The sequence below is a fragment of the Miscanthus floridulus genome, chromosome 17 (genome assembly GCF_019320115.1).
Source record: "Miscanthus floridulus cultivar M001 chromosome 17, ASM1932011v1, whole genome shotgun sequence".
Classification (NCBI taxonomy): Eukaryota; Viridiplantae; Streptophyta; class Magnoliopsida; order Poales; family Poaceae; genus Miscanthus; species Miscanthus floridulus.
The window spans coordinates 43,222,563-43,233,305 of NC_089596.1; the positions used below are offsets into that span (position 1 = coordinate 43,222,563).

At 47.6% G+C, this 10,743-nt stretch overlaps 1 protein-coding gene across 1 annotated transcript; it reads right to left on the reverse strand.

Annotated features, from left to right (window-relative positions):
* Positions 1-4,641: 4,641 nt before the first annotated feature.
* LOC136515586 (uncharacterized) lies at positions 4,642-5,055 on the reverse strand. Its single transcript, XM_066509131.1, has one exon. It carries the CDS (start codon positions 5,053-5,055, stop codon positions 4,642-4,644), a length of 414 nt encoding a protein of 137 aa, XP_066365228.1.
* Positions 5,056-10,743: the final 5,688 nt, after the last annotated feature.

A 10,743-nucleotide genomic window follows, 5' to 3' on the forward strand; every position in this document is an offset into this window, starting at 1 on the left:
AGAAGAACGTCCAGAGGGCCTAGTGTGAAAGGGATCTTGCTGAATCAAACGCGAGGGACCTAGAGTACCAAAAGGGCACCTTATCCGAGCAGTTGAAGACCATCTCTGAGTAGCTGGAGCGTAGCTTTGAGTAGCTAAAAAGTGTCTTTGAGCTGCTAAAAAGCATCTCCAAGCAGAAGAAAGGTACTGTAGATCGGTGAATTTGTTCTGCATTGCCAAACAGTCTTGATGCTGCTGACAACTGTTATGTTTGTAGAGCAAGATGCGGAGCTCAGCCGGTTGCATCAAGTCATCGATCAACTCCAAGAGGAGAAGGAGAAGGCATCTGGGCGAGTGGAGAAACTGGTCAAGGATATGGAAGGTGAGTAGTTCATGGTCAGAGTTGTTGCTAAAATTATTTCTTCATTTGATGGATCCTTTTGGTGTCTGTAGAATACCATCGAAGGACCAAGGTGCAGTTCGACATGCTAGAGCTAGAGGCAAAAATCTAGAGGGGGAAACTTGACACTATGGTGGCCGAAGTCAGACTCGTGCTTGACTGTATCGACATGGAGGTGGCTCCTTAGCCCGACGATAGGTCACCCCATCTAGACGCCATCATTGATAGGTGCAAGGCGGCATGGGAGAACTTCAAAGGCTTCAACCAAGATGCCACTATCTCCATCATGGCGCATGCCCTGGTGGTGGTCTGGTCCCACTACCCTGTGATCAATCTTCACACGATAGGCACCAGATTCGCCAGAGGGACGGGTACGACGAAGCAGGAGTAGCTGAAAGATGAGGTGAAGGACGCGACAAAGAAGCTGGCCAGCGATGTCGATCTGTTTGGCGAGGTAGATGGTGAGGGCCAAGCTCAATAACCTGAGTGGAGAGGAACATGTATGGGACAACTGTAAAGTGGAGTTAAATGCATGAGGGCCTAAGCAAACATTTGTATATTTGTATAAATGTTGTATGCGTGTTTATGCGGCATTCTAGCACTTTCGGTGAAAAAGAGACGTGTTGTTAACCCTAACGCATTTATACATGGTATAAGTAGCATCAGAGTAGTTAGTTAGTTACTAGGCTCCTGGCCTTGGCTAGCCCGTATCCCATAACATTGAGCGCTAGAGCCTATGCACATGTAGGGGGAACAGACGTGACCGAGAAACCATAGTCGGCCACCCATAACGCAGAGCGCTGGAGCCCATAGCACATGTAGGGAGAGATCAGAGATAGAATTTTCTCTAAAGAACACAGAGCAGAACATGTGCTGCTCGATGGTTGGTGGACTATCTTAAAGATATTTTAATATGGAGAATTGGGGCGAAGCATTTATGGAGATCCTGTATAATTGTCGGAGTTTGTTAAGGAGTAGCTTGGAGCTGGTAATCGTAAATGGAGATTAAACTGGAGCCAAGAAATAATGGAGGCAAATTATGGCAATGAAAACTTTATTCATTGTGGAGTGATGAGTACATATCTAGAGCTTTTCAAGGATAGAAACGTATAAGGTGCTTGATGTGCCATGAATTGGGGATGTCGATTCTCTCCATGTCACATAGCCGGTAAGACCCTAGTCGGGTAACCTCTTTGACCACGTAAGGCCCTTCCTAGGGGGAGGAGAGCTTTGCATCCCTTTAGGTTTCTGCTTTCTATGGAGAATGAGGTCGCCGACTGCAAATGAACAACCTTTGATATTGTGATTGTAGTATCTTCATAGGCCTTCTAGGTATTTGGCTATGTGGATGAAAGTGATCAGGCATTCTTCTTTGGCTCTATTGACATCCTCTGTCTAAATAGCTACGGCTTGCTCTTCATTATAATGTTCCACCCTAGGTGCTCGGAAGGCAATGTTCGCTAGAAGTATGGCTTCTGAGCCATAGACCAAAAAATATGGAGATACACCGGTGTTGCGACTAGCTTGAGTGCACAGTCCCTAGACCATAGCTGGGAGCTCTTTGAGCCATCTGCACGGATGCTTTTCCTCTTTCTGGTATAGTCTCTTTTTGAGGGCATCGAGGATCATGCTGTTCGCCCGTTTGACCTAGCCATTGGCTCTAGGATGGGCAACAGAGACGTATTTGATAGAGATGCATCGGTGTTCGCAAAAGTCCAAAAAATGGTGACCAGTGAATATAGTTCCGAGGTCGGTGATAATGCTGTTTGGGAGACCGAATCTATGGATGATATCTTCAAAGAGCTCGACTGCCTTCTTTGTAGTATCCAAAACAAGCGGCTTGTATTTGATCCACTTGGAGAACTTGTCAATGGCGATGTATATGTATCAAAAACCTCCTGGCGTAGGCCTGAAAGACTCGATCATGTCAAGTCCTCAGCTTGCAAAAGGCCAAGATGCTGGGATGGTCTGCAATTCCTATGCCGTCATGTGTATTTTCTTGGCAAAAAATTAACATCCTTCACAACATCGGACGAGCTCTTCTACGTCGGTGATGGTCATGGGCCAATAAAAACTAGCTCAGAAAGCCTTTCCGACTAGGTTTCTGGAGGCCACATGATTGCCATAGGAACCAGAGTGGATTTCAAGGAGTAATTTCACTCCTTCTCGGGTGATGCATTTCTGCAGTATCCCTTCCTTGGCACTTCCTCATCAACGTCCCATCCACCAACACATAATGCTTGCTGCGATGGACGAGGCGTTCATTTTTGGTCTTATTGGCGGGTACGTCGGCACTGGTGAGGTACTTGATGAACTATTCCCTCCAATCTATGGTCGGCGAGGGTACTGCAAGTACCAGCTGCTCGGCTAGGGGAATTTCTTGAACTTCATTCTCTTTCTTAATAGACGACATAAAGAGGTCTTAAACGAAGACCCTAGGCAAAATTGTGGCGCGAGAAGAGCCTATCTTAGATAGGTGGTCGGCGAACTGATTTTGGTCTCGTACCACATGGTGGTACTCGATACCATAGAACTTTCCTTCAAGTTTACTGATCTTAGCGCAGTATGCGTCCATCTTCTCACTAAAATAGGACCAATCTTTGTTGACTTGGTTGATGACCAGCGCGGAGTCTCCGTATACCTTGAGGCATTTGACGTCGAGCTCAACGGCTATACGATGTCCGTGGAGACATGCTTCATACTCCATGGCGTTGTTGGAAGCTAGAAAATGAATTTGGAGGACATAACAGAGCTTGTCCTTAGTTGGAGTAATGAATAAAATGCCAGCACCAGCACCATTGATGTTGGGGGCACCATCGAAATACATCACCTAGTGCTCGGGGAAAGCAGCAGGGATGGGCTCTTGGATCTCGATCCACTCAACAACAAAGTCAGCCAGCGCCTATGACTGAATGGTAGGCCTGCTTCTGAATTCTATGGAATAAGTGCTGAGCTTGACTACCCACTTGATGATGCAGCCATTGGCCTCTTTGTTATGGAGGATGTCCCTTAGAGGGAACTCAGTGACCACAGTGATCTTATAGTACTTGAAGTAATGGTAGAGCTTGCGTGACATGACCAGAATGGTGTATGACTGCTTCAGAACCTGAGGGTAATGAGTTTTGGACTCGTTAAGAACCTCACTGATGAAGTAGACTGGATGTTGTACCTTATAGGCATGTCCAACTTCCTCGTGCTCGACGATGATAGCTGTGCTAATGACGTGAGAAGTGGCGGTGATGCAGATCAGTAGGGTTTTGTCTAGTTGAGGCGCCGTCATGATCGGAGGCTTCGTTCAAAACAACTTGAGTTGCTCAAAGGCCATATCAGCTTCCTTCGACCAGGAGAAGTGCTCAGAGGCCTTGAGTAGTTTGAAGAATAGTCCCTTTTTGCCGAGGTGTGATATAAAGTGGCTAAAAGCAGCCATGCACCCTATGAGCTTCTATATATCCTTTACGCAGGTTGGCTGTTTCATATTGTAATGGTGGAGACCTTGTTGGGGTTGGGTTCGATACCACGTGCGCTGATGATATAGCCCAGGAGTATGCCGAATGGAACTCCAAAGATGCACTTTGAAGGGTTCAACTTCCATCAGTATCTTTTTAGGTTGGCGAACGTTTCTTTGAGGTCAGCGATGAGACTGTCGGTGGTTTTGGATTTGATGACCACATCATCGATGTAAGCTTCGACGTTGTGGCCTATCTGTTGGTCAAGGCACATCTAGATGACTCTTTGGTAGGTTGCCCTAGTGTTTTTGAGTCTAAAGGACATGGTGGTATAGCAATACACACCGAAAGGCATGATGAACGACATTTTTATCTGGTCATCCTCTTTGAGGGATATCTGGTGATAGCTAGAGTAACAATTGAGGAAGGAGAGGAGTTCGCAGCCAGTGGTTGAGTCTACAACCTCGTCTATCTGAGGCAAACCGAATGGGTCTTTAGGGTAGTGCTTGTTGAGATCAGTGTAATCAACGCACATTCTCCATTCTTTATTCTTCTTTGAACAAGGACTGGGTTTGCCAGCCACTCAGTACGATACACTTCTTTAATAAATCTGGCTGCTAGGAGCCATTTTATTTCTACCCTAATGGCCTCTTTCTTGTCTAGTGTGAATCATCAGAGCTTCTACTTGATCAGCATGGCGGTCGGCGAGACATTCAAAGAGTGTTCGATCTTCTCCCATGGTACCCACGGCATGTCTGTTGGTTTCCAAGCAAACACGTCGACGTTGGCACGTAGAAAGGAGACAAACACGCTTTCCTATTTGGGGTCAAGATGAGCCCCAATCCTAACGGTCTTGGTAGGGTCATCGAGGCCGAGGCTGACCTCCTTTGTTTCCTTAGACTTGGTGGAGGCACGTGGAGGCTCCAGCGCTGGGATCTCCAGGTCATCAGCAGGCACCATCTTGGTGTTGTTGACCATGCTGGCCATCTGGATGGAGAGGTCAATGGCTTTGGCAAGGGATAGACTCTCTTTTTTGTAGGCGTAGGTGATGGAGAGGTTGGCCCGTAGGGCCAGAACTCCTGCAGGCAAAGGCATCTTCAGTACCAGATAGACATAGTGCGGTATGGCCATGAACTTAGCTAGAGCTGTCCGACCAAGTATGGCGTGGTAGGCGGTGTTGAAGTCGGTGATGTAGAAGTTGATGTGCTCGACGTGGAAGTTGCTAGCCATGACGAATTGTACTAGGAGGGTGATCTGTCCAAGCGGTTTGGATGCCCTGCCAGGTACCACACCCCAAAAGGAGGAGTCAGAGGGAGTAAGGTCTTCTATTCCAAGGCCTAGCTCCTTTAGGGCTCCGGTGAAGAGGAGGTTCAGAGCACTTCCGCCATCGACGAGTACTTTCCTAAACAGTACTTTCTTGATGGTTGCATCGAGAATGAGGGGAAAACGCCCTATGTAAGGGATGTCCACCCACTGGTTGGCCCTGCTAAAGGTGATAGGGACCTCAGACCAGGGGCGATAGTTAGGGTTGGCGATAGCGTCTTCTATGTTGATGACGAGCACCCAGTGGGCGATGAGCTTTCAATCTCTTCTATTCTCGGTGGCGGCGAGGCCCCCAAAGATAGTGGCGACCACTTTGTTGTGATCCTGGAAGGCATTGTCATTGTCCCTAGGTGGTCAGCGACCTCTAGCTCCATCGTCGTTGTCGTTGTCCTTCTTTTTGGTCTGGAACTCCTTAGCCAAGCCAAGACAGTCCTTCATCTTGTGCTTGCTGTTCTTGTGGAGGGGGCATGGGCCTTCGAGGATTTTCTTGTACTGCTCATCATAGTTATGTTTGGCATGAGGTTCGTCAATGGTAGCGACGATGTTGTCTGGTCGACGGTAGTGATATTGACTAGCTTTGGACCCTTCCGGTCGATCGCAGCCACTGTCCTGATGGTGGACGCGGTTGTCGTAGCGGCGGTCACTATGGCGTCATTCGTGAGGGCGCTCATCGCTGTAGCAAGTTGGGCGGTGTGTGCCCGCATCCTTGTTGAAGTGAACTTCAACTTCTTCAACATCGGCATATTGATCGGCGGTCATGATCATCTCGCCAATCCCCTTTGGTGACTTATGATTGAATTTGGAGCGGAGGTCACGGTGATGAAGTCCTCTAACAAAGGCAGTGATGACTTCTACTTCCGTGATGTTGGGAATAGAATTCCTCATCTCAGAAAATCATCTAATGTAGCTACGGAGGAGCTCATACGTTTTCTGATAAATGCAATTCAGATCGTGCTTGGTGCCCGGTCGAGTACACATAGCCATGTAGTTGTCGGTGAAGACCTTCTTCAACTATTCCCATGATTCGATGGAATTTGGGGCGAGGCTCATGAGCTAGTTCATTGTGGTTGGTGTGATCATGATGGGAAGATAGTTTGCCATGACACTAGTATCTCCCCCAACGGTGCACATAGTGGTGGCATAAGCTTGTAGCCACTGTGTGTGGTTCATCCGCCCCTCGTAGTGCTCGAACCTAGTGATTTTGAAACCATAGGGCCACTAGAGTGTTTGGAGTGCTCTCATGAATGCTTGGGGCCCTTCGAGATCATCACCATTAGGATCGGCGGCATTGTCGATGTTAAGTGGCTCAAGGGCTGCATCCGGATTACCAAATTCCTACTCGTATTCTTGATGCCGGCGTACTTCCTTTTCATGGCGAGAGAAACAACATCCGTCGATATGATGTCGCGCATCTCAGAGATTGTTGATGTGCGCTCAGACATATTGGTCAACTTCCTGGTCATGTTGGCAAGGATAGTCAGTACGGTTCCCCCTAGCTCCACCCTAGAGGGGTCGTTCATCATCACGATGCTGGTCGGCGAAATGGCTTCTACCGGGGTGGCGATTGGATCTGGCACGGCGGGTCAATGATTTCAACTTGTCAAGTAGGAAGGTCCCTGATCCTGGTGGATCTCATTGACCTGGCAGTGCATAGCTTTAAGCATTGCGGTGACCTTGGCGACTTCTAGCATTTGCTCGAGCTAAGCGAGCTCATTAGCGGCCATGGCCAAGTTGGCGCTTGGGGTCTTGTAGACATCGTGGCCGTCGACACGGATGAATTCATCATCTAGGTTGCGACGGAGTGGGGGTGGCCTCCATTGCAAGTTGAGCTATTCTCCATTGTGAGCAGCCTCGGCTAGTATAATGGCAGCCTCATTCACTTGGCGCTATGCACGGTTGGTGTTTTTGTTGACACGAGCTGCGTGGTCCTCATCGGTTTCTTGATCTCGTGGAGGGCTATCGACGCTGACATTAAAAATACTGCCTCCTCAAAAGGGTGGGAAAGGAGGTTGGATAGCAGCGGTTTCAGCAATAGTCTCTACGGAGCCCTAGGACTCATAGTCTAGATTTTCCTCTAGGATGGTGTGGAGGGATGCTTTGGGATGTCGGCCAATTTGTAGCATATTGATAGTCGGCGAGAGCTGGTCCATGATCTGGTCGGTGAGAGGATAGACGTCTCCCACCTGGTCAGTGAATTTGCCCTTTACGGCATCCTAATGGATGGCGGCCATAACCCCTGGAGTTTCCTGATCGTCCTTCGATAGATTGGAATCGGAGGATGGTCGGCGCTGAACTAGAGTGGTTAGAGCCGATTCTGCGATGGAGAGGCAATCAGTGAGCTTCTATCCAACCTGATCGATGGATGCGATCATATCATCATTGTTGATCTGCTTCCTCGGATAGTGGGGGAGCAGGCGGTGAGTTGTTGGTGAAGACGACTGCAGAGCCGGTTCTGAGATTGGATCTACCATTGCAGGTGTTGGTGTGGTCAGCGTAGAATCTATCTGCACCGGCTCGATGATCTCTTCATCTTTGTCAGCATTGACCACCTAGGAGATCGATCCGACCATGAAGATCTAGTCAGGCTTTGGGGAGGATGAAGAGACTACAAAATGTACCATCTTGTTTGTCATAGAAACAGCACGCACACCCCTACCTAGCATGCCAACTATCGGCAAAAGATGCTAGGCAATCCTCTGAGGGGTATCCCATGAAGGTAGATTGATCGAGAGAGGTGCGCGTAATGAAGAACAAGAAGGCAATAGAGACACAAGAGTTAGACAGGTTTGGGCCGTCAGCATAACGTAATACCCTACTCCTATGGTCTGTTGGTTTGTATTGGCTATCGTATGATATTGCGTGTGTTTTGAGGGGGTCCCCTACCTGCCTTATATAGCTAGGGGGTAGGGTTACAAGTCGGTTAGATCTAGGAGATAACCGGTAAGTAATAACATATTACATGAATCATAGGATCGAACATATCCTAATAGATCTTGTAGCATCTTCAGGATATCGCCCTTGATGTCTTGCGGTACACACCAAGCAATATCGTGCACCATAAGTCTTCGTCTTGTGGGATGGATCACCCCTGGGGGCGCAGCCCATGTAGTCTGCCATGGATATCTGGGGTTGTACCCCCCATAGTGTGCTTGATGGAACTGCGTAGTTTAGTGTCCTTTCTTGAGTACTTAGTATCTAATGGAAGACAAGAACCCTAGGAGACATTGGAGTAGGCGGTTCTACCACACATAGTAACTTAAAAAATTGAAAGAAGGTTGATCACAAAAAGCATCATCACATAGAGTTATTATTTCTTCAGTGCCTTCTCCTTGCGTGCTTCCTTGTCAGCCCTATTGGCTGTGTGGCGCTTGTCCCTATGAGCCTTCACTGCCTGGTTGCTACCGCAGTCCCCAAGTACACCAAGCTTGTGGTCATGGGCCATGGCGTCGTTGCTCAGGATATACTTGGCCAAAGCACTATGCTCTAGCCCAGAGATCCCCTTGCCTCTATGAGACTTCCCATTCACGTGCTGCAGCAACTCGGGAAGACTCCATGATGGCACTTTCTTGCCATAGCAAAAAGGACACACAAAGGTGTCCTCACCATGACCATGAAACCTGATGCCTCCATTTTAGAGGCCGAGTAGGATCTCGCTCTCCTTCTCTTAGAATTCAGCCTCATCTGAATATGAGTTTTCGATCTCTGAGTCACTGTGGCCTGCATGCTTGCGGAGAAAGTTGAAGAAAGAAAGAGAATGATCAACTGCAAAATTTTGCAAGTTTAGAGTGGAGAAAGCAACACACCGCACCCCCTTCTTATACGAAGCAATGGCGACGATTCGCATGGCAACATCAACTTCCCTAGGTGCATATTTCCCATCGATTCAGCTTGCTATGTACCCAATGCGTCCATTCAATGGTGACCATTCTCTTGGCATCGTCGAGTTCCCAAGGCGCGTATTTCACATCGCTTGCCCTGGCAGCATACCCAAAGCATTCAAAAACATTGGAAATGCAACCGCCACAATGGTCATCAATTAGGAGTGCTATTCACATGTAAGAACACACCGTACCCAACTACGATGATGTGGGCTATGCCATTGAGATTGCGTCCAACGTCCAAGATCAAGTGGCACAATGTACTGCATGGTCGAACGATACTCTTTAAATAACCAGGAAACAAGTTCATCACAATAACTTCTTCTCAATTAATCAAATTAAATTCCACAAAAAACTCCTCAATCAACGTGCGTTGCACCGCTGCACCTCTCTAGCCCTCTGGCTCACCGCTATCCACACGCTGTACCTCCATCCATGTTGGCAATCATGGTGGAGAGGCAGCACCCCATGTTGTTAATGATGCTCCCTATCGAGGTGCAAATTGAGATCGCTGGCCACCTCGCTGCAACCTCAGCGACCTCCGTAGCCTATGGGCAATGTGCTCATCCATGCATGGCATCTATGATGACCCCGCCATCGGTTGGCGTGTGGCAGTGCATCAGTGCAGACATGGGGCGAGGTCATCAAATGACCTCATCAACTACTTCACCCTCCTTGCTAGGCTAACCCAAGTCGACAACCTGGAGGCTTGCTTGCTCACCCAGATACAAACCATATTCACGGAAAACCATAGCCCTCGGCCATGCCTCAACTATCTCACTCATGCCAACACAGCAAGCCGGTACATAAGATGGGTCGAGGGTGAGGAAGAATCATAGGCGGCGGACCAATGAGTAGGCGGCTAAGCAACAAGGTGTGTCGACTGAGGCGGCCACGAAAGTGATCCACAAAATGACATGGTGATGCAACAAGTGGCCACCTCCACTGCCGACACAGGTAGGCGGCGATCTTCTGTGCACAGGCGGTGACTATGGCGTTCCAAAAGGATGGGAAGAAAGGACTTTGTTTTGTAGTGAGGACTATAGGCTTCGCCGCAAAATTATTTTGTTTGAAAAGGCAATTGGAATAGGAAACTAAATCACTCTTTACATGTGAGAGTGAATTAGTTAGGTTTTGATTTTCTGTTGCGAGAGTGAATAGGAAACTACTCCATAATTCAATATAAGTGTTCTACTAAAGTACTCTTCACGCTACTAACACTGAATCACCATACAAAACAGCAATGGGAGTTGTCACACCACCAAGAATTGATGTCTAATTCCAAATTCATCGCATAACAGAGTTCATCCGGTCAAGTCTCACGTTACATTTTTGTGAGGAATTAAATTAAAAGCCAAGTAGAAGATAGTACACGTGACCACGTCCCTCTATTAAAAGCCAAGTAGATGAGCCATTGGTGTTGAAATATTGTTGTAACACCACCGTCACGCATGTGTGCACCAAATAAATAATTCAATTTGCAAACAAAACAAAGATAGCACACTAGTTTAGCTCAAATAATGACAACATCCATCATTGTCCATAAACAAGCAAACAACATTGGTCCATTTAAAATGCATGACAGAGAGATACATCAAATGCATCTTTATTTACTACTCTGCTAATGAATCCAAGAACAAAGGAACATAAGAAAGATAGTATGGTCTATAGATGAACTCTTTTTTAACGCTACTAATACCATACCGAAAGACCCGGG